Here is a 23,775-nt window from a genome sequence, read left to right on the forward strand (position 1 = left end):
TGAGGCCCAACGGAAGCATCCTGTCCACACACCCCTGCAAGAGGCACTTTGCTCTCCCCACACTTCTTACTAAGCCTCTTCCTGCAGGAGTGGGCCTGGCCTCCCCTCTTGCCTGTGGGCCCCCCAGAAACATCTGGTGGGCCACTGTGGGAAACAGGAAGCTGGACTAGACAGGCATTCTTGGACCTGATCCTAAAGGGCTGTTCTTGGGGTTTTCCCCCCCTTTAGTAACATTTGAGACACTCAAGAAAGACAAGCTTCCATGGCCTCTTTTCACTCTGTTCTAGTCATCCTCTTGCCCAGGTGCTGCTGTTCCAGTTCCATAACGATCACTGGAAGAAGCAGCTCCCCCGCAAGACTTCCACTTGCTCACCTTAATAGACAGCAGCAAAGTTATCAAAAAGAGAAAGCAAAAGCTGCAAATTTAGCCTAGTCAGAATAACTGGAGGGGAGCAGAACAATGTCATCTTAAGTGCAGGAGTCAATGGGGAGCATTTTCAGCCTGGGATTGTCGTTTTGAACTTTAAAGTGCATTTTAAAGGAAAACAATGCTTCTTTTTTCCTACAGGTATTGTGTGAGCAGTAGTTGACACATCAAATTCTGACTTTTAGGGGAAATCCCCATTAAGCCTCTCGGCCTCTTCCAGATACTGCTTGCTGGTGGCAAGGAACTCAGGTTCCTGACATTTTCAAATATGTGTATTTAATTACTTCTGAAGTTTTCTCCTCCATCCAGTGAAGGAAAACTATGCGACCTTTCTAAACATTCCAATTGTAGGACTGTTTCTACGGAACCCACACTTTCTTCCTGGACTGTGTTTTAAAAGAATGTGGCATTGCCAGTGCTAAGTCTCAGGAGGAAAAGGAGTTCTCTTGCTCCTTTCCTCTGCTGCAAAGCTCCCGAGCCACAGCTTCCTGATGAAGCAGGTGAAAACTGCTGTTTCATGAAATCTCCAAAAAAGGGGGGGGGTCTCTGTGGCAGACCCTTCATGGATCTCAGTGCCTCCACTTAAAATGCACAACCACCAGGTTTTATAGCCCCATGTTTGTTTATTGATGTATTCGCGCCACTGAAGACACAGTCCTCAGAACTCCTTTGCAGAGCCCACAGTGGCCGTGATCCTCCTCCAGTCTCTTCCGAGCAGCACAGCACTGAAATGGGACCAAGAAACATACAAAGGTTAGGAGGCAAAGAGGCCTGAAAGTATGCCATCATTAAACCCAGTAAGCTTCAAAAACCTCAAGAGTGTGACTTGATAAGCTGTCCAGACGTTAGCAGCGTGGGTATTTTCAAATTGCTTTCCTGGGTCCCAAAATGCAATGCTAATAGAGCTAGTAGAAACACTGTACCTCCTTGCGAAGCTGGCTGGAGTTTATGGTTCCTGTTTGGTCCTTGGGTTCAAAACCAGTCTCTCTGCTCAGAGGTCTGTTCCATCTTCTTCTTCAACCTGCCAAGACAAACTTGCGTTACCAAAAAATATCCCCACAGGCAAGCTCTATACTCTACCCTGCCCTCCCCAAAACAGCATCACGGCATTTTCTACAAAAGGGTTCCACAGAGGGCTGGTGGAGACCCATTGCATCTCAAAAGCCCAGAGTGGGCCAATTGGTTCAAGACTGAATCTGTGCCTCTCTCAGACTGGCCAGAGGCACCTGGTCCCACAAAAGCAGTTAGTCACTGTTGGTACAGCTGCTTAGGAACAGTGTGGGCTATGGGGGAAAAGTTAATGGCAACAAGAGGGCAGAAAACAACTAAGAGTTATGTGACTTAAGTCTTAAGGAAGAGTCTCCAGAGATAAGCATAATCACTTGGGGGGAATTCAGTTCCCCAAGCTGACTTCCAACCTACTGGCAAAGAGATGGCTGCATACACACCCCCTTCTGACCCATGTCAAATTGCCACAGTGCCACAGAAGCCAAAGGTTCATTACAGGAGGACTTTAAAAAAAAATTGCTCTAAAGAGGCATATCTTTTTAGTTGACCAAAACTGACAGATGTAATTTAGCTCACATGGGTTAACATTCAGACTTTCAAAAAAAGAAATGAGCTCTCAACAGGAGGAAGGATGCGGACATGAGCAAAAGAGTTACCTCGAATTACAGGACTATCCCCACATATGAACTAGCCAAGAGAGCAGCTTTCGTCTCAGAGGTTCTCTCTCTGTTGGGAGGCACAACACCTTCTTTTTCGCCAAGGCACTGCCGTTTTCCATACGCTAGCAGAGAATTCTTAGAACTTAGAAGGCAACGACAAAGCTAGCTAAATTAGGTCACAGTGTGGAAAAGCCTTGGAACACTGTCGGACTAGCAGCAGCTCATCCGGGTAGACACCCCATGCTAAGCTAATGTCTGGCTGGCTTTCCGCTAACACGCTGGTGACTAGAGGGCAGCTAGGTCTTCCCGAGACTAGTATGGAATTATTAGGAACTATTTTGCTTGGAGTCACTAGGCGTGAGCTACTATGGAAAGCAGTTGAACCCCCAGTATATTTGCAAAAGGTTGGATCAATTCCAGCCAAATGTTAACATGTCCCATTAAGGGAAGTTGGCAACATCCTTTAGAGGCACTGGCTTCTACCACCCTCAAGCTGAAATCCCTAGCTAGGTCTTAACCCTACACTAGGATTTTTCCTTTAAGCTTCCACCAACACTAACCTGTGAACTTCTCCCTAAAGCAAGAGTTCTCACTCCCTGCCACTGTCTCCTCTCAACTGTATACCTTGTACGGCCTACAGAGTTGTGTTGTGCAGCAAGATGTAAGATTTCAAGAGCAGATTCTTTTGTTTCAGATGGACCTTTAATAGGCTTCGTGAAGCCAAAGGAAAACTGTACAAGAAATCCTTTTACCACTTCAAAGATACAACAGCAATGGAATTAGGCATACTTTCTTCCAGTAAAAAAAGGACAATATAAACAAACTTTTTCCATGAACCTCTTGCGTGATAAGACTTGCAGAGTCTCTCTGGGTTAAGTTTTTTATGGCATACAAGTAAAAGTCTCTTAATGCAGGTTGAAACATACAAGCAAGTATCTCTTTAGATATATCAAGGTGGGTTGCCTTTCAACTTCATTCTCAGGCCACAGAACCTACCTTGGTACACTAAAGGAACGTTACAAAATGATGCACCAAAAAAGTCCACAGCTTGCTCAGCTTCTACTGAACAATTAAAGTCCTTTCTCGCTCAAAACAAAGGAAAAAAACAGGGGCCCCCAAACCTTCCGGTCTTAAAAAAAAGAACTAAGAACACACACCTTGTCTCACAAATGAACTAAAACCTTAAGTGCTTTAAAATGAAACATTAAAACACTTGAGAGGAAAAACCCCAGAGCTTTCGTTAGAGTCTAAACAGACCATCACTTAGAAGCTGTCAGGCTGTGTTTTTGACAAGGTCAGAACTGAGAGGTTTTTTGTTTTTGTTTTGTTTTTACTACAAAAGTGAGAATACAAAGGAGATGACTACACAAGAACGATTTCAGCGAAGCTCCAAAAATCTTTATAAATACAGCCATTGGAAGGACGATCTTGAGTCAGGAAGGTTTTTTACTCGTTGTGTGTAGCTGAGGACAAGAAGCAGGCACAATTGTAAAGGCACTGAAGCATAGACAAGTTCCAGCATTTTCCTCCCCTACTTGCTTGCAAGCATCTCAAGGCTAGCTGGCTAGCACGTCTCCCACCCCTGGCATTGGCTCTTTTTTAAAGGTCTTGCTTCTGGACTTGGAGAGGATTTGGGGTGTGATTTGCAGCGTCGGAAATGCTAGCATGTACAACTTGTTTTGCCTTTCGGTCCAACTAAAAGCTACACATGCATTAAGGAGGCTTTTTCTGCTTCACAGTGGCATGAGTGCTTAAGGCCTGCCAAAGGAGGGGCGCTCACACAGGCAAGGACAGACTGCCAGCCACAGGCTCCAAACGAACCTTACAGGACTTCCAGGGTTATCAATCACCGCAAGGTCAAAAGAGGCTCCAAGCACTCCCACGCCAACGTATCCTCCACTCCCTCATGATCTCACGTACCGTAACTGTCGTAGCTGTCTCTGTAGGACCCTCCTGAAGGCCTGTCTCCATAGCTGCCTTGACTCCTGCTGTGAAAGACAGAGGGTTTCACTTATACCTGGATTCACCCACAGCCAAGCAATCACTGAAATAGGTTAGCCTTTCCAATCTGTCCACATAATCATCCATTCACATTTACCTGCTGCCATAGTAGTCTCTGGATCCACTGTAACCCCCGCTTCTTGATTCAAATCTGCCACCACCATAGCCTCTGTCTCCACCAGTACCTGGAAGAAATGGAAAAACCCAGAAGCCTCAGTGCTGTCAGCTCACAAGGTAAGGCCAGAAGCCAGGGGTCAACGAAGAGCATGAAGAGCTCACCTCTGGAGAAGCCTCTGCCCCGGCCTCTGCCACCACGGAAAAAGCCTCTGCCTCCGGCTGAGCCCCCTCTGTATCCACGAGATCTGTTCTCAGATGACTTGCCTGCTTGGTCGACTCTAATTTGGCGGCCATCGACAGACTGAAACACAGCAGCCTCAAAGTAAACCACTATTCACCCAGACACATGACAATAGACACACAGAACTGGCTGGTACTCACTGGACTACCACCCTCATCTCCCAAAAGCCACTTCCAAGTTATCAATCTACATTTATTTACAGTGTGTTTCTAGAACTGCCAGTTTTATGGCCATAGCATTGCCCCATGTATATAAAGCAAGTTGCTCAGCATGGGAGATGTTCTACAATTATAAAACTCTTCTGAAGCACCACCAAACTGAACTCACCTTCCCATTCATGGCCATCATTGCATCTTTTGCATCATCAATGTTCTCAAAGGTGACAAAGCCAAATCCTCGGGACCTCTGGGTTTCTCTGTCCTTCACAACCACCACTAAAAAAAGAGAAGACACATTTTAACACATCTTGCCGCCTAACAGTGGAGTGGATCACAAAACCGAACTTGCGCAAAAACCTGTTGAACATCTAAAGAGAACCATGGGTTTATTTTATACTAGCCTTGAACTGTCAGCAATCCAAACAAATGAAACTAGAGTGCCTCATTTCTGGATTTTACCTTCAGATATCTGGCCATATTTCGAGAAGACTTGCTCCAAAGACTGTTCATTGGTATCGAAACTGAGTCCACCAACAAAGAGCTTTCCCTCATCAGATGCCATTTTTCCTCTGTAAGCAAAAATAAGCTCAGAGTTTATCATCCCTCAAGGAAGGCAAATAATTCCCCCTCCTACTTAAAGCAGGTCTTTTAAGATGAACTGGTGGGTCATCATGAGGATCCTACAAGTGAGCCAACAGTGTCTCCATTATTATTTTATTTGCTTGGGTTTCTCAGAAGGAGTGCAAATATTATTATTATTTTAACATTTACATCCCACTCTTCTTCCAAGGAGCCCAGAGCAGTGTACTACATACTTAAGTTTTCTCCTCACAACAACCCTGTGAAGTAGGTTGGGCTGAGAGAGAAGTGACTGGCCCAGAGTCACCCAGCTAGCTGAATGGGGATTTGAACTTGGGTCTCCCTGGTCCGAGTCCAGCACTCTAACCACTACACCACACTGGCTGAATAGACCTAGAGAGGGTGCCAGGCCCATTAGCTTTTTAGGCACCACTGTTAAAAGGTGTTTGTGTTACTGCAGCAGGACCTATGATGCAGTTGGCAATTACAGAGGTCCTGGATCTACAACAGCTGAAGAGCCTCAAAAGACCAGGAGCAGCTTTCACACACAGAACCTCACTTTGGCAGATAAAAGAGAAGCACACAAGCAGAAAGGAAAAATACATGCAAAGCAGCATTAAAAGGACCCTGTTAGGTATCAGGGCAAGTACTGCTGCATGCCATTCAGCTCTGGGCTTGAGAAGTCCTTGACAATCCCAGTCAATCAAGAGTGATGGCCAACCAAGCTCAGTTAACCACCCCAGCATGACAGATCCACGAATGGGCTCTTAAAAATACAAACCATCAAGAACTTTCTTCTCTGGCAAGCCTTTTTCAGGCTAAATCACAATGCTTTGCATCTCCTACTTGGAAGCCAATCCCACTGCTCTCAACTGGGCTTACTGCCAGGCACAAAGCTACACTGTTTTACTGCCAGCTCTTTTGCTTTTAATTCTGTTCCTGTTGTAACAGTCATCACTGCTCTAGTTTTCAGCCGTATTTGGTTTCCACTGTTAATCCTCACCTGCAAAAATGAGGCGGCATGCATTGCCCAACTAAACAAAAGGCATACAGGCACAATGTTATTGCTTCATTTGGCCAGAAGACAGCCTAGCAAGCCCTCCCCTGCCTTTCACTGTTCCCGCTAACAAGAATTCCCAGGGGCTGTTGACTACAGCTCCCAGCATGCCCAGCTTCAGTGGCCTTTGGCTGGGGATTCTGGGAGCTGTAGCCACCAGCCTCTGGGGATCCCTGTTAAAGAGGGAACACTGCCAAACCATCTCAGCCATGCTCGTGCACCTAAGAGCCAGACTGTGAAGCCAATCTGAAGTTCATCACAGCAGACCTAAAAGCCTTTGCACATTTGAGAGAAGCAGCAGAATAAAGGCAGAAATAAAGCTTAAAATAATCCCGAGGGGCGGGGCGCACACTAGCAAACTGCTTCATTGCTTATGAGCAAGTTTCTTCCTATACATCTCTATAACGCCTGTGCCTCCGACGGAGCAAGGACTTTAGTCTTTACAGGGGGCACCCTGAGAGTTTCCTTACCCCCCCACCTTACACGATCGCCCTCCCCACCCATTAACCTAGTGGATTCTCTCAGCGCGCATGCGCAAACCCGACCTGCCTGCCTCTAGGGGGCGCCCACCAGCTCCCGACTTGAGCGTTCCAGGCCCTCTCGGCGCATGCGCAGGTCCCTCCCCCCGCGCCCCGTCTGGCCGCCCCCGCCGCCATTTTGAGCCTCCATCAAAAGCCGGCTGGAAGCCATTTTGTTTTCGCCGGCCTCCCTCCTCCCCTCAGTTATCTTCAAAGCCCGAAATAATGTTAGTAGGGCAAAGCGCCATTTCCACACACCCCACCAACCCGCGCTCGAATAACGGGGTTTTAAAACATACATGTTAATTTCTTCATTTTAAATGTAAGTATTGCCTCTCCCCACATGCCTCTTATCTGCTCCCCCTCCCACCTCTTACCGGTGCGATTTCGCGGCTAGTAGAAGCGAAACACGAGCTTCCAAGCTCCCAGCACGAAGTACGCAGCCGCTTGGCTGCGCCTCCGCATATATACCCCCTCTGCGTCACCGCCCACTTCATGAATATGCAAAAGAGCTGGGCTTTGTGGAAGGCGCCCCCTCTCCCGCGCCTGCCGGCATGAGGTAATCCGCGAGGGCATCTTCTCATTGGTCACGCGCTGATTAATAGTCATGAGCAAAATTAAAAAAAATAATAAGGCGTGGAGAAAAGAACGCCTCTTTTCTTATCTCCCCAGCACGTGGGGGACGAGCGCAAAAGCGAGAGAGGATTGGGCGAAGCGAGGAGGCGGGGTGAGGTTGGTAAGGGCAACTTGCCCCGCCCCTAATTCTCTCCCGAGCTGATTGGAGGAGGCGACCCCTGCGACTTCTCCCTCCTCTCTACAGCCGCAATCTTCGTCCGCCCCTCTCGCCCTTTACCGTTGGGAACCAAAAAGAGAGAGAGAGAGAGAGCGAGTGGGCGTGGCTGCAGTGACCTACTTTCGCGCCCTTGTCAGCAATGCGGCGCGATTTTGCCGCAGCGAACAAAGGGGCTGCTTGAGGGGGCGGCCGCCATTTTGGAGAGGCGCGCAGGGTGGGCCCCAAGCCTTACCCAGAAGCCTCAGCGCTAGCGGTTCCCCCCGCCAAAGATCCACAGTACATAAAAACATGACAATGAGCATGCCATAAATTGTGTCACCCCCACACAAAAAACACATTTTCCCCAGAGCCTGTGTGAGAGAACTCCCTCAAGTGTCCCCACAAAAGCACCTTCACACAACTCACCAAAATGACGAATTCACGCATCTTGGAGAAGGCACTCTGGCAATGGGGCCTTCCATGCTCACAATCCTTTGCACCAAGGGTTGTCAGCTGCTCTGAAGCCATTCCTGCTTCCCCCCTGCCCACACACGTTCTCCCTAATCCACACTATGGGCCCATTTACACATTACATTCAGCACTTGTACAACAAGTGTACAGTGTTCACTGGTGCAATCATTCACACGTTGAACGCAGGTACAGAACTACACTTCCTCTCTGTACCGTGAATTTGAAGGGCCTGTACCTAGGTTCACCTTTAAAATGAATACAGGTACAGTCATTCACACAAACACATGTACAGGTGTACACAGATCTGTACACTTGTATAGCATAATGTCTGAATTGGGCTTATGAGGCAAGTAAAATCTCCAGGATTGTTTTCAACAGGCACCTGGAGACTGGTGCAAATTCTTGGAGACTCCAGCCCAGTCCTGGAGGGTTCCTAACAACCCCCATTTTGTACCAGGAGTCCTGCAAAATGATGACTCTCTGCATGCCAGGAAACCCTACATGCGTCACCCTCACAAAAGGCATATTTTTCTCAGAGTCAGCTGTGAAAACCTCCTATGCGCCAGTCAAATCCTCCAGAGCCAACTAGAAGCGTGGATTCACACACCCTGGAGAAGGGTGCATTTAGTTTGGTGTGACTCCTCATAGTAAAGCTCCTTGCAGTACTTGCAAGCTGTCTTTGAACATTTTGTATTCATAAGGGTCCTTTTTAAATGTCAGATACAGGGTGCAACACCCTTTTCAACATCCCCCCAAAGTACGTTTTCCTTCATAACAAATTGTGTGTGTATCCCCTCTACAGAACTCACAATCTCAACACTTATTACTCTCTTTCTCTCTCTCCCTCTTCCATATTTCTATACCGCCTGATTTACATTTATCTTAGGTGTAATTACGGTAAAGGCAAAGTTTGCCGTTGAGTCCATGTCGACTCCTGGCGCCCACAGAGCCCTGTGGCTTTCTTTGGGTAGAATACAGGAAGGGTTGACCATTGCCATCTCCCTCACAGTATGAGATGATGACTTTCAGCATCTTCCTATATCACTGCTGCCCGATATAGGAGTTTCCCATAGTCTGGGAAACACACCAGCGGGAATTTGAACCAGCAACCTAGGCAACTTACTTCCCCACTGAGCCATTAGGTGGCTCCCTAGGTGGTGTACAGATTATAAAATTCAACAGATCTAGGGATAATTAGAAAGGGGATTGAAAATAAAACGGCTAACATTATAAAGCCCTTATACAAAACGATTGTGCGGCCACATCTGGAGTGCCACATACAATTCTGGTCACCACATCTTAAAAAGGACATTGTAGAACTGGAAAAGGTGCAGAAGAGGGCAACCAAGATAATCAGGGGCCTGGAGTACCTTCCTTATGAGGCAAGGCTACAACACCTGGGGCTGTTTCGTTTAGAAAAAAGACATCTGCGGGGAGACATGATAGAGGTCTATAAAATCATGCATGGCGTGGAGAAAGTGGGGAGAGAGAAATTCTTCTCCCTCTCATGTAACAGTAGAACCAGGAGTCATCCCATGAAATTGATGGCCAGGAAATCTAGGACCAACAAACAGAAGTACTTTTTCAGACAACACATCATCCACTTGTGGAACTCTCTGCCACAAGATGTGGTGACAGCCAACAACCTGGATGGCTTTAAGAGAAGCTTGGATCACTTCATGGAGGAGAGGTCTATCAACGGCTACTAGTCGGAGGGCTACAGGCCACCTTCCAGCAGCATCTGGTGGGCCACTGTGGGAAACAGGATGCTGGACTAGATGGGCCTTCTTGGGCCTGATCCAGCAGGGCTGTTCTTATGTTCTTATTAAAAACAGTATAAAACAGTTAAAATGCACAAAACATATACAACAATCTTGCAAGATAACAACACAATCAATAGTTTTAAATTAATTTCAGTTAAAAGCCTGAGGAAACAAGTACATCTTGAGGGTCTTCCTACAAGCAAACAGAGAAGGGAGCATATTCCCAAGCCCCGGGGCAGCCACAGAGAAGGCCCAGTCCCGAGTTGCCACCAAAAACGAGCCGGGGGCAGCCGTAACCAGACCTCTCCAGATAATCTTAATAGGCAGCAGGTTCATGACAAAAAAGACTCTCTCTTAAATACCCTGGGCCCAAGCCATTATGGGTCCCCATATGTCTCCTCCTTGGGGAAGATTCGAACACACAACTCAGCCTGGCCAGCAAAGCGGCACAAAGACCTGCCCAGGGGGAACCAACTGAGATTCCCATTTTATAGGCAAGGAACACTGAGGCTAAGAGAGGAGTGAGCAGCAGAAAACCAGCCATGGCAGAGAATTCAAAAAGAATGCTTTCCAGAAAAACCAGCAATTTGTTGCATCAAGACCCATTTTACAGCTGGGGAAGACTGAGGCTCAGAGATAGATAACTTGCCCACGATGACGCAGACACATAATTCTGCCCAGAGGGACGGCAGTCGTGTTGTTGTTTGTATCTTGAAGCAATTGGGGGTGGAAAATCCTTGCTGAGCCACCCTCAGTCTGTCCAGCCCTGGTGTATAACCTCCCATTTCACTTGGGGAAATGCGCCAAAAAACACCCCAGTGGTGCATCCAATTAGTGTTTAACTTTCCTAACATTAATACTATCTCACAGGAGCATTTTAGCAGCCCGGCTTCCCACAGCAGAAGTGAGATCTACCCTGGTGTTTTGGAGGGCCTCTTCCACAGGCTTCTGTACTCTTTGAATGCTACAACACTCCACCAACTCTCTGGAATTTTCCTTTACAACCCTACAAAAAGCATCAACTGTTGCCTCTTTCTCACAGTGGCTTGAGATTCAATTTCCTTTTGTTTTTAAGCCTGGAGGGCATTTGCCATGGGAGTAGTGGTGGTGGTGCTGGTGAGTTTCCCCATTTCAAACCATTCTTCTCTCTGTGTGCATTAACGGTGCACATTTGTGTATTTAGCAAAAGGGAGCAAGGACTTTTAAAAAATGCTCTTTGACAAGAGAACGGAGGAAATTAAAAGGTGGGTTTTCTCTGATGCAGTGTCAAGGAGCTGGGAATGAACAAACTGGCAACGTTCTCTTTGGCTTTTCCCTTCTAGCAAAATAAACCCATCTTTTATCCCCATCTTTTTTCTGATTGATCAACAGCTGGATAAATACAGGGTGAAAAATATATTGGGATGTTTAACTCATTTTTGTGTTGAGAGTTCGTTCTCTCTCTCTCTCTCTCTCTCTCTCACACACACACACACACACACACACACACTCCAAATCTGTTTCCATCCTTGCTGGCACTAAAAGATCGCCATCGGATGTTAATACATCTTTTTCCTCCAAGGGCTGGGCCATAGCGTTTATTCACATTTTTTTTCCTCCCTGTGATTTTGGCTTTCACATCATGAAGAAGCTTTGAGCAAAGAAAACATGATTTGCCTTAATTTATGGAGATGCCCTGGGCTGTTTCATCAAGATGTAGGTTCACACTGTGACAGTACACTAGCAAAGGCCTCATGAACATCATCTGTCCGTTGAACAAACACTGAACAAACCCAAGAAGCAAATAGCAAATATTTTGCTTATTTCCTCCCAGCAAAGATTGATCAGGCATACACATGTTATGGGCCAGAGACAATCAAGATTTTAACTCCAGCGTGCCAAGGAGGTCGGTGATTACAGCAAAAGAATGGAAAGCGAAGAACGTATCATTGTAAAAGTTTTGAATGCACTGGATTCCAGTCTGTTTATTACCTTGATTGCCGTTCAGCATATTAGCTCAATCCCTTTCCTAATTATTTGCATCGTTGGAGTACACAGGCTTTCGAAATGCTATACATCCTATTAATGCTTCTGCTTCTGCATGTTCAGAGTAAGGAATAAAACGAATCTGATATCAGACGAAAACATTCCAGATTAAATAATTAAGTAGCCCTATTCAGTGGCAAGGCAAAGCAAGGAGAAAGTGAATAATTTAGGGACTGGAGAAGCTAAATGACCCTTGCAGATCTCAAATAGAAATAGCCATGTCAAATCAAGGTCTGACACGGTCAACAACCGAATTCCTTTTCTAGTCTGTCTCCTCCTTGCCAAACCAGACGTACAAGGTCGGTGGGGCGGCCGGGGGGGGGGGGGAGTGGGATCTCAGAAGCTTTATAAGCTCAGGCTTGAGTCATACTGCTCATCCGTTTGGGCCTCTGGCGTCAGGGACAAAAAGCATCACCAGTCGGGAAAACACTATTGACTCCTAGAATTTTGCTTGCATTTCCTCAAGAAAACAGCCGTATGTCCCTGGTCAATAGAAGGCCATTTTGTGCATGGAGACGGCACGTAGGCGTCTTTGAATCCTTTCGGAAGGAGCAGGGGCACTGAAGGAGCCATTTCACCCCAGTCTTCTCTGATGAAAAGGCCTTTTCTGAGAAGGCCTTGGGATGCCCTTATGAAAGGCGGTACAGTATGAAAATGGAACAATAAACAGAATGACCTCCCATGCATGTTTGTTACGTTATTCTAGGAAGGAAGGCACTTCTCAGCAAGCAGGGACAACACAGGGTAGGAACGTTCGGGTGAAAACCACAGGCATCGCTTTCAGATGCGCTCCTACCCTCATCTTCAGCAACCATCTGTGCCAGATTCTTGGTTTTCCACCAGGCCGGAACAGATGCTGCGAGATTTGGCAAAATGTCATCCATGGGGTCAAAAGAACAAAAGCTGTGTGTGTGTCTCCGCAGTCATCAGAATATTGATGATCTTGTGTCAGGAAGGCTCAGTTCCCCTCACTTCTGTGCCTCTAGCCTCTTTTACTATAAAAGTTGGGGGGGGGTGTTCCCCTCCATATTTGGCTTTGTGTACATGGATGCATTTGCAAAGCACTTTCATGTATTCAAGGGAGGAGAGCTGGTCTTGTGGCAGCAGGCATGAATGGTCCCCTTTGCTAAGCAGAGTATGGCCTGATTTGCATTTGAATGGGAGGCTCATGTATGAGCTCTGTAAGATCTTCCCCTCAGGGGATGGGGCTGCTTTGGGAAGAGCACCTGCCTACTTGCATGTAGATAGCAATAGCAATAGCACTTACATTTATATACCGCTCTATAGCCGGAGCTCTCTAAGCAGTTTACAATGATTTAGCATATTGCCCCCAACATTCTGGGTACTAATTTTACCGACCTCGGAAGGATGGAAGGCTGAGTCAACCTTGAGCCCCTGGTCAGGATCGAACTTGTAACCTTCTGGTTACAGGGCGGCAGTTTTACCACTGCGCCGCCAGGGGCTCTTAGAAGGTTCCAAGTTCCCTCCCTGACAGCATCTCCAGATAGGGCTGCGAGAGTCGCCTGCCTGTAGCCTTGGAGAAGCCGCTGCTGGCAGAGGCGTATCTAGGGAAAATAGCGCCTAGGGCAAGCATTGAAATTGCACCCCCTGTCCAAACATCTGACACCCATCTTTCAGATAACTTTACCATAATATCAGCTGAAAAATACAAGTCTGAAGGTCACATACAAGTCACATATCTGAATATGTGTACAGTGACTTATATTATATATATATATTTTAAATTACCTTTAGCCCCTTCGGGGGGCTTCCTAAAGGCCGTGGCTGGGGGTCTGCAAAGGTCCCCCCTCCCCCCTGCTGGCCTCTAGGGCCTCACAGGGACCATTTGAGCATGTGCAGTGGCCATTTAAAAAAAAATTTATTTCTTTTTTAAAATGGCAGCGCAAAACAAAATGGCCACCATGCATGCTCAAGTGCCCTCTGTGAGGCCTGGTATGGCCTAGGGCCTCACAGAGGCCATTTGAGCATGCATGGTGGCCATTTTGTTTTAGGCAGGCTTTAAAAAAATAATAATAATTTTAAGAAATGGCGCCCCCTTCAAGTGTCGCCTGGGGCATGTGCCCTGCCTGCCCCACCCTAGATACGCCCCTGGCTGCTGGTCTGTGTGGACAATACTGAGCTAGATGGACCAAGAGTCTGACTTGGTAGCAGGCAACATAAGTTTCTATTTTCCTATGACTCAGGTTCAAATCCACACTCAGCCATGAAGCTGGCTTCAGGTCAGCCCCTATCTTTCAGCCTACCCTACCCCACAGGGCTGTAATGTGAGGATCAACGTGGGGGGAGAGACCCATCTATGTTGCCTTCAGCACCTCGGAGGAAAGTGGGATAACCATGCAATTAAAAGCAATCCTAATAATAATGTGTCCGTGTGATTTTTCACCCTTCTGCAGGGCTGCGAGCAGAAGGTGCCAAACAGAAGAGGCCAGAAACCTAGGGTTCTTATCTCTCCGGCATTTCTCTGCAGGGGCCCTGTCCTATTTTGCAAACCAGGATGGCGAATTTCATACCAAGGAGGAAACACAACGTCAAAAAAGAAGCTTTTTTAAAAAAAAAAGGAAAAGGGAAGAGAGATCATTCAAATAAATAAATAAAAGGCCTGTGAACAGCTGCTCGGTTCAGCCTGATCACCGTAAAAGGCCTTTTAAAGTAGGTCAGGCAACAAGCAAACTTAGAACTGCGTAAATCCGGGCGCTCGGGTTGTTTTTGCTGTAATTCTCTTGGATGCAGTCCAGTGAATGTGGGCCGGGGGTGGGTGAGGGGAGGGGAGAAGAGACGGCAAGGGAGGGAAGCACACAAGCGCATTGGCTCTGAGAAGAGCATCTTCTCCTCTTCTCCCTCCCCGCCCCCCCTGCATAAAAAGAAAAAGAAAGCAGAAGCAGAAAGGGAAGGGGGAGAGCTACGCCAGGTACGCGCACAGGAAATGGAGGTGGGGGGGGTGAGGAAAGGCCAGCTGCATGATGAGGGGTGCAGCTGGGAGAAAGCAAAGGAGGGCATTCCAGAAAGCAGTCCTTCTTCTCTCCTTGGACTCCAAGTCCTCCCTAGGATCTCACTGCCTGTGGGGGGTGGGTGGGTGGGGGGACACACACAGACATACATACAGATTCGGCGTATCAAATCCCCTCGAGTTTGTATTTGTTCCGTGTATTGGCCACATGTGTGGTAGCTTAACCTTCCCACACACCAAAAGCACGTCCAGTGGGCTCAGGGTGCCGGCTGGAAGGATCAAAATGCACACCCATATAAAACAGCTGCGGAAGGGCCGCAAATACTGAAGCATAGCCAATCTAAGGAAAAGAAGAGGAGAAAACCCTAGGCCTATGAGATTAATCCGCAATCAGTGTGAAGGGGAGCCAAGACTGAGATCAAGGAAAGGTGTCTCTGGTTCTCCTGGAATCTGGCCTCTCCAAACCTCCTGCACTTCACAGCTCCTCCGAGCTCAGCTCACCCTCCAAGATTTCCCGGATGAAAGTGGGGACCTGTTTGTGGCAACACTCAGTTCTCCCACCCGAGATTGCCTGCAGTGCCATGTCCACGCACTGCTAGCGTGCCTGTATCCGCCGACGGCTGAATCATGCTGCATCCGTCCACTCTGCAAGAGCCTCTCCTCTACAGATGTAAAAGACAAGACCGGGTTTGTTCAGTGGGGTGAAAGAAAAACACGATTGTGCAACGATATGCCATCCAGAGTCAGAGCTAGTCCTCAGCTGCGGAAGGGTGTAACATGGCCGGGCCGTGCACTGCATGGTGCCATAGTTTTCATGTGTGCACATTTGTGTGCATGTGCATTTTAGAGCAATATACCGTTATTTCCTTGGCACCGTGATTTCCTGGACATAAGGGCCAGGAAACCTAGATTCTCCCTAGTAAGTAGCATAATTGAAGGGCGGGCAATAAATGATAGGGGTGATTTCTGAGGCAACCAAGAGGTGCCAAAATTCTCTGAGAAATTTGGAAGCACAACTGGTCCCCCAAGCTGATCACACACACACACTCTTAATTGCAACCTCACTCTTTTGCACTTCTGAAGAACAGGAAGAACAGAATAATTATCTGAAGGGTCAGACTTAAGGTCCATGGGTCCCAGAATACAGTTTCCGACAGTGGACAGCCAGACTGCACATGCTCCCGCCAGCTCTGTTCTCTGGAACGGAGCTGCGGTCAGTCTCTGTTCCCTTTGGGGAATGTCTTCTTTGGATGAGTGGGTAGCGTCACTGTTCAGAATGTGACAGGGACATAGTCTCTAGAGGACGGATCTCTGGGGGAGGGAGAGTCTGATGGGGAAAAGAGAGAGAAATAAAAGAGAGAAAGAAATTGGCCAAGAGAGAGGGAGAGGGGGAAATGGATACAGATAGAGGGATGGAGAGAGAGAGAGAAAATGGATAGAAAAAGAGAAATAGATGCCGAAATAGGAATGATGAGAGAAAGAAAAAAGGATCGGAGAGAGAGAAATGAGAGAAATGGATGGGAAGGAAGGAAGGAAATGGAGAGAAAGAACGGAAGAGAGAAAATGAGAGAAGGGGGGAGGAAGGAAGGAAGAAGGAAGGAAGGATGCAGAGAGTGATGGATGGAAATGAAAGGAAGGAAGCGATCAGGGTGAGAGCACATATCTAGGTCATCCTGATTAGCTGCCTGCCAAGGGAATGGTGCTTTGAGCTAGATTAATCAGCCAGGCTTTGGCTTGCTGGATCCAGAATGGTAACCAAACCCGCTTTCCTGGTTGCCAAGGCAACCGCTCGGCCGGCAGCGGATTCACAGTAACCTTGGAGCGCTTGGTTCCCGGGCGGAGGAGCAGCAGATGCGGCCTACTTGTTTTGTTGCGTTTTCTTCCTCCGTGACCAGAGTGCTCACGAATTCTCACCATGAGCAAAATCCTGGGGGATGTTTAGAACAATGCGTGTGTCTTAGGTTGCAGGCAGTTGCTAGGGATGGTGTCGTCCCCCTCCGTCCTCCCTTTGGAGAGTTGCTAAAGACGTCTGATGCCACTTTTGCCTCCGGTCAAAGAGGTTGTGCAGGTTTTTGGATGGTTCCTGAAACCTGCCACACCTGTTTGGCTGGTGGCAGCAATGGGGCCACAGAGACCTAAGGCAGAAGACGCCAAAGGAGCCTCTATTGGATCACTGTCAAATCTTAAAAATAATTCTCTGTCTCCGGCTTTGTTGGTAACAACCGACCAAGGAATGGTAACAGAGCAAACGATTCTTCTGGTAGGAAATGTCTTTGGTGCCTCCCTCTGTTTGTTCAGCCTTTGGAGGCAGGAGTCAAACTTAACAACAACAAGAACAAGAGCAAGAATGTAAATAACAAAAAACAAGAACAACAGCAAAACAGTCTAGGAAGTAGTTTTCAGTAAACAGACTGGAGCCTGAGTTCCACATTTCTCCATTACCTTGACCTAAACCAATCCCCTAGATGAGAGGAGAGCTGGTCTGCTGGTAGCAAGCATGACTTGTCCCCTGAGCTCAGCAGGGTCCACCTTGGTTGCATATGAATGGGAGACTAGAAGTGTGACCACTGCAAGATATTCCCCTCCGGGGATGGAGCCGCTCTGGGAAGAGCATCTAGGTTCCACGTTCCCTCCCTGGCAGCATCTCCAAGATAGGGCTGAGAGAGACTCCTGCCTGCAGGGAAGAGAGCTGATCTTGTAGTAGCAAGCATGACTTGTCCCCTTAAGCTAAGCAGGGTCCACCCTGGTTGCATACAAAAGGGAGACTAGAAGTGTGAGCACTATAAGAGATTCCCCTCAGGTGATGGAGCCGCTCTGGGAAGAGCAGAAGGTTCCCAGTTCCCTCCCTGGCAGCATCTCTGAGACAGGGCTTAGAGAGACTCCTGCCTGCAACCTTGGAGAAGCCGCTGCCAGTCTGTGAAGACAATACTGAGCTAGACAGGCCAAGGGTCTGACTCAGTATATAGCAGCTTCCTATGTTCCTAGATGCAAAACCGGATAGGTTCAGAGCACATTCAGTAGCCAGACCTTCCACTCGCAACTGTACGACTGGTATTTTATCTCCCTGGTTTTCTATCCTGTTGTAGTTGGTTTGCAAAGACCTTAAGCAACTTTAAAGCAGTAAAAAAACCCAACATATTTTGCTTTCCTGCAGGGGCGTAGGTAGCTATCATTGAACAAGGGGGGCAAATGTCTTTGGGCTCCGGAGGGAAGAGTATGCCCTGCCTGGACGGCCACTCGCTCTTTGCTGGTGTACAAGCAAGGGAGTGTGTGAGATATTATTTTTGCTGAGGCAGGGAAAGAGTATGCTGAGAATATCTCGTTTTTCATCATCTCTTTACGGTTTTTCTGCAGCAAAGACATGGAGGAGGAGAAAGAGGAGGGGACCCAGGGGCCCGGGCATCACAGGGGTCCATCTTTACTTCTTGCTCCAAGTGGTAAGAAGGGTATAAAGTGTGCCGTCAAGTCGGTGTCAACTCCTGGTGCCCACAGAGCCCTGTGGTTGTCTTGGGTAGAATACAGGAGGGGTTGACCATTGCCTCCTCCCGCGCAGTATGAGATGATGCCTTTCAGCATCTTCCTGTATCGCTGCTGCCCGATATAGTAGCAGCGGGGATTCGAACTGGCAACCTTCTGCTTTTTAGCCCTGCATTTCCCCGCTGTGCAGCTACCCAGGGTTATACATTTTTTTAATAACTCCTTATCCCTCCAGTTAATGATTGTATCCATTTTCATATCCACTTCCAGTTAATGGTAGTGTCCATTAAGTCGTATCCATTCTACAAAGTTATATTGCAAGCCAAGAGAGTTTGATATTCTTCTGCATGGTAAGTTGGCCGGTGGGAGGGGGGAGCAACTACCCTCTGAACTGGTTTGAGGGGCTGCGTTCAAGTTCTGCTCAAGCCTCCCCCTCCCCTTCGGTCAGAAGGGCATTGCAAAGGCCCGTTGAGAAGTGTGAAAGAGAATTAGACTTTGAGGGAAAGACTGGGAAACAGGGTTGCCGGCTGTCCTGGAAAGGGCATGATCCCATCTTCATACGACTCTCAGAAGCAACCCTGGATATTGTTTATGGCCTAAGGACATAAGAACAACCCTGCCCTGGCCCAAGGCTCATCTAGCAATAGCAATAGCACTTACATTTATATACCGCTCTATAGCCGAAGCTCTCTAAGCGGTTTACAATGATTTAGCATATTGCCCCCCAACATACTGGGAACTCATTTTACCGTCCTCGGAAGGAAGGCTGAGTCAACCTTGATCTAGTCCAGCATACCGGCCTGGTATTGTTATTGTTATTAAGAATATCTAGATACCATTTTCAAGAAAACAAATCCTTAAACTGGTTTCGTATAAAAACAGATAGTTCCCTGCCCCAAAGGGCTTACAATCTGCAAAGAAATACAAGGACGTCTTTTATGTTTAAAAAATTGTTGCCGTTTCTCCCAAGTGGTGTGCACAAGCCCTTCTGCCCCCACCCTCGCCACTGAGTTCCATTAGCACTACCTTTTGTGTGTCTGTTAACTGCCCTATGAGTCTGTGAACATTCTGTTCCATTGAGTTACATTGGGAGCATTTGGGGCAGGGTGGTTTTTTTTGTTTGTTTGTTTCACCCTTAAGTTTTTTTCCCTTTGATTTTTGTGAAACCAACCTATCTGCAGGATTTTTGTGAAACCAGCTTATCTTTATCCCGAGTCTGCCACTTGCCCACAGGTGTTCTGGTTACACTTCCATAAGAATCATAAAATGCCCAGCTCTTCCGGAAATCGTCGTAACTTTCAAAAGGTGCCTCGCCTCTTTATAATGACAATGTGTGTGTGTGTGTGTGTGTGTGTGTGTGTGTGTGTGTGTGTGTGTGCTGGAGACATAAACGGGGAGGGATGCAAACCCTCCAGAATTGGCCTGGGGTCTCCGGGAAGTAGCATCCGGGAATCTCCAGGCGAGGGACCAAAATGATCCTGGAGATGTCAAGGAAAGGCCTCTCTGCACTGTAGGCCTAGGCCAGAATCTCGGTTTTGTTTGGTGAGTTTAAAAACGGCTTTGTATCCAAGCCTGGGCCTCATGTAGGCTCTGCTTGGAAGGGAGGTGACTCCTTTCCTGTTTCTCCCCCTTGACCATTTGGTGATAACTGCTGTAAGCCTGGGGGACTGAATGTAAATTTTATTTATTTTATTGTTAAATTTATATACCACCTTTCATTCAAAACAATCCCAGGGCAGTTTGCATAAGTTTAAAAAATACAATAAAAATAAAAATTAAAACGATTAAGCTAAAAATATAAAACAGATCTAATCTGAAATATAAAATACAAACGTAAAAACTGTACACAGGTAAACACACACAGAAGCAGCAACAGAAACAATCATGTAAAGGCCTAGAGAAAAAGCCAAGACTGAACAAGCTTTCTAAAAACTGTGATGGAGTCCGAGGAACGAATGGCCACTGGGAGAGCATTCCAAAGTCTGGGGGCAGCCACAGAGAACGTGCACAGCAACCAAGCTTCCCTTTATGAGAAAGATATCTCTGGCCATTGTCTTTCTATTGCTGCAACCCCACAAAAAAAACACCATTACCACCAAAGTACTGTATCCGGACAATGGGAAACTCCTATATCAGGCATCAGTGATATAGGAAGATGCTGAAAGGCATCATCTCACACTGAGGGGGAGGAAGCAATGGTCAACCCCTCCTGCATTCTACCAAAGACAACCACAGGGCTCTGTGGGTGCCAGGAGTCGACACCAACTCGGTGGCACCACTTTACCTTTGCTGTATCCAAAGCTCAACAGGATGATGAGACAATCCAGTTAGGAAATTCTGAGCTAGGGAAATTTACCTATTTTCCTTTGTATCTCGGTGTGCGAGACAGCCGCTTCTGTTTGATGCCTGCTCTTAAAAGTCAGGGAGAAAATGAGAGTACTCTAGGGAGCTCTTGCTGGGGAGAGCCCGAGGTGTTTCAGGGCTCCTGAGACCAAGCAGAGTTCTTTTCTCCTCACTAGGGACCACAGGCTGCTACAGCCGTGCTTTGAGAGTTAAAATCCATCTTTCTTTTGCAATGTTCATTCATTTCGTTTAGTTATTTAAAATAGTTATATACTGCCTCAAACTCACATCTCTGGGCAGTTGACAATAAAACAACATGGATTAAAACAAAATTAAACAATGAATCATTGAAATTATTAAATTATTTAAGAGAACGCCGCCTTCTTATTGAACCCCGCGGCCTATTAAGATCATTTGGGAAGGTCTGGTTGCAGTTGCCACCAGCTTGATTGGAGGAGATTTGAAACCGGGCCTTTTCTAGGGTTGCTCTGGGACTTCCTAACAAGATTTGAGCCTCCCCTCTTCTGGATGTTTGAAGAAGGACCTGAATACATACCTGCTTAGTCAGGCTTTTAGTTTATTGTTTTAAAGTTCAACATTTTAGAGTTTTGACCTGAGTTTTAAATTGTTTTAATTGTGTTAATGTTTTAATTGTTGTGCTTTTAGATTTGTGAACCACCCAGGGGCTTACATAAGGGGTGGCATAGAAATGTGTGAAATGGAAACAGAAAACAATTAAAACATTTAAAAATAAATTCTATCAGTCTAATTTAGCCTCCCGGCTGACGAACATAGGATGTAAGTAGAATGCTTATGTTTTCAGCATTATTTTTATTCAGCCTGTAAAGCTCTGTTCCTTCTTTTTACCATCATAAACTTTTTAACAACCTTTTTAACCTTTCATCCTGTTCTGGGTTTTTACCACGTTTGTTCTACCTGGGTTCCTTTAGGCTTCAAGGGAATTATCCATATTGGCACATCTGGACATTCCCTTGCGTGTTGTAGTGATAGCAGCTAAAACCCTTGTAGTGATGGCAGCGGAAATCCCCCCATCTTGGGGCTGAAAAGGCTTAAAACAGAGGAAGAGCATCTGCTTTGCATGCAGAAGGTCCCAGGTTCCCTCCCTGGTGGCATCTCCAGGTAGGGCTGGGAGAGGCTCTTGCCTGGCGACTTGGAAAGTTGCTGCCAGCCAGTGTAGACAATCCTGAGCTGGATGGACCAAGGGCCTGACTCAGTAGATGGCAGTTTCCTATGTTCCTGTGTTCAGGGACCTTCATCAATATGGTGAAAAATATTGATGGGGCGGGCGGGGGGGTTGGGGGGGTTGGGGGAGTTCCAAGAATCGCTCCAGTCAAAAAGAAATTAAATACTGGTAGAAGGTGCCACCTGGTGGGCACAATCCACGTTACACTTTTGAGTAATTGCTGAAGTCGGGGACCTGGGCAAACTACAATGGTCTGGAGTGATCCAGTGTTGCAACGTTCTTGAAACCAAGGGCCAAACTATAGGTGATCGGATCTCCCCAAATATTTCTCTTTCCTTAAAAACAGCGGTGGAGCAGCAGATACCACCTCCAGCCTCCAAGGCAGGATGCCTCTGAGTCCCAGTTGCAGGGGAGTCACAGCAGGAGGGAGGGCAGGCCCCTTTCAACTCCTGCCTGTGGCTTCCAGCAGCATCTGTTGGGCCACTGTGTGAAACAGGATGCGGGACTAGATGGGCCTCCTTGGGCCTGATCCAGCAGGGCTGTTCTGCTGTTCTTCTTCTTCTTCTTCTTCTTCTTCTTCTTCTTCTTCTTCTTCTTCTTCTTCTTCTCACAGTCAGACAGGTGTTATGGACTGGTTTGTTTTATCCAGACATCGAGTCCTTCCCAAGGACCTGGGATGGCTGGATTTTATTGTCAATTGTTATAGATATCGTCACAGAATATAGGCTGTTCCCAGTAAAGCTGCTTTGTGTAATTGGCTGATGGTGATTTCTGTGGCCCCTGTGGTGTTGAGGTGCTCTTCAAGGTCTTTGGGAACTGCACCCAGGGCGCCAATGACCACTGGGATGATTTGGGTCTTTTTCTGCCACAGCCTTTCATTTTCAATTTGTAGATCTTTGTATTTGGTGATTTTTTCTATTTCTTTTTCTTCTATTCTGCTATCCCCTGGTATTGCTGTGTCGATTATTTTGACTTGTTTTTCTTTCTTCTCAACTACAGTGATATCTGGTGTATTGTGTGGCAGATGTTTGTCTGTTTGTAGTTGGAAGTCCCATAATATTTTTACATCTTCATTTTCTTCAACTTTTTCAATTTTATGGTCCCACCAATTCTTGGCTACAGGTAGCTTGTATTTTTTGCAGATGTTCCAGTGTATCATCCCTGCTACCTTGTCATGCCTTTGTTTGTAGTCAGTCTGTGTGATCTTTTTACAACAGCTGATTAGGTGGTCCATGGTTTCATCTGCTTCTTTACAAAGGTGGCACTTGCTGTTTGTTGTGGATTTTTTGACTTTTGCTCTTATTGCATTTGTTCTTAGTGCCTGTTCTTGTGCAGCCAGTATTAAACCCTCTGTTTCTTTCTTCAAGTTGCCATTCTTAAGCCATTGCCGGTGATGTCTGATTTTCCACTTATATTGTGCAAATATTGACCATGCAGGGGCTTATTTCTCCATTTTTCTGCTCGGTTCTTGACTTGTTCTTTCTTGTAGGCCTGCTTTGTTTCATTGGTGTTGAATAGTTTCTTGTTCTTGACCATTTGAAGTGCATCTTCTTCACTGATATATTCTTCAAGGCCTCTTTTCTCCTCCTCTGCTGTTTGATGGACTTGCAGCATTCCTCTTCCACCTGAGCTGCGAGGGAGGTATAGCCTATTGACATCACTGCGGGGGTGCAGAGCATGATTGATGGTCATGATTTTCCTGGTCTTACGATGTAGCATCTCTAGCCCTGCATGGCTCCAGTCTATTATTCCTGCAGTGTATCTGATAACAGGTATAGCCCAGGTGTTTATGGCTTGTATGGTGTTCCCGCCATTAAGTTTGGACTTGAGGATTTTTCTAACTCTCCTGATGTATTCACTTCCAATTTTTCTTTTAACTTCAGTGTGTGCGATGTTATCAGCCTGGAGAATGCCCAAGTATTTGTAATGTTCTTTCTCTTCCAGGTTCTTGATGTTGCTTCCATTGGGTAGTTCTATTCCTTCTGTT

At 46.8% G+C, this 23,775-nt stretch overlaps 1 protein-coding gene across 4 annotated transcripts; it reads right to left on the reverse strand.

Annotated features, from left to right (window-relative positions):
* Window positions 1-1,030: 1,030 nt before the first annotated feature.
* On the reverse strand, window positions 1,031-7,298 carry CIRBP (cold inducible RNA binding protein). Of its 4 annotated transcripts, none has more exons than XR_008316299.1 (8): window positions 7,143-7,298; window positions 5,071-5,180; window positions 4,781-4,887; window positions 4,375-4,513; window positions 4,193-4,280; window positions 4,015-4,079; window positions 1,351-1,448; window positions 1,031-1,152 (listed from the first exon to the last, which is right to left on the reverse strand). XR_008316299.1 is itself a non-coding variant. In XM_053296752.1 (7 exons), exons 2-7 carry the CDS (start codon window positions 5,171-5,173, stop codon window positions 3,541-3,543), a joined length of 519 nt encoding a protein of 172 aa, XP_053152727.1. In that variant the 5' UTR covers window positions 5,174-5,180; window positions 7,143-7,298; the 3' UTR covers window positions 2,775-3,540. The 4 variants fall into 4 exon arrangements, 2 of the variants coding, with proteins under 2 accessions (XP_053152727.1, XP_053152726.1); XR_008316298.1 differs by having other exon boundaries at window positions 4,015-4,082; XM_053296752.1 differs by lacking the exons at window positions 1,031-1,152; window positions 1,351-1,448 and adding an exon at window positions 2,775-3,557.
* Window positions 7,299-23,775: the final 16,477 nt, after the last annotated feature.

The sequence above is a fragment of the Hemicordylus capensis genome, chromosome 2, assembly GCF_027244095.1.
Source record: "Hemicordylus capensis ecotype Gifberg chromosome 2, rHemCap1.1.pri, whole genome shotgun sequence".
NCBI lineage: Eukaryota > Metazoa > Chordata > Lepidosauria > Squamata > Cordylidae > Hemicordylus > Hemicordylus capensis.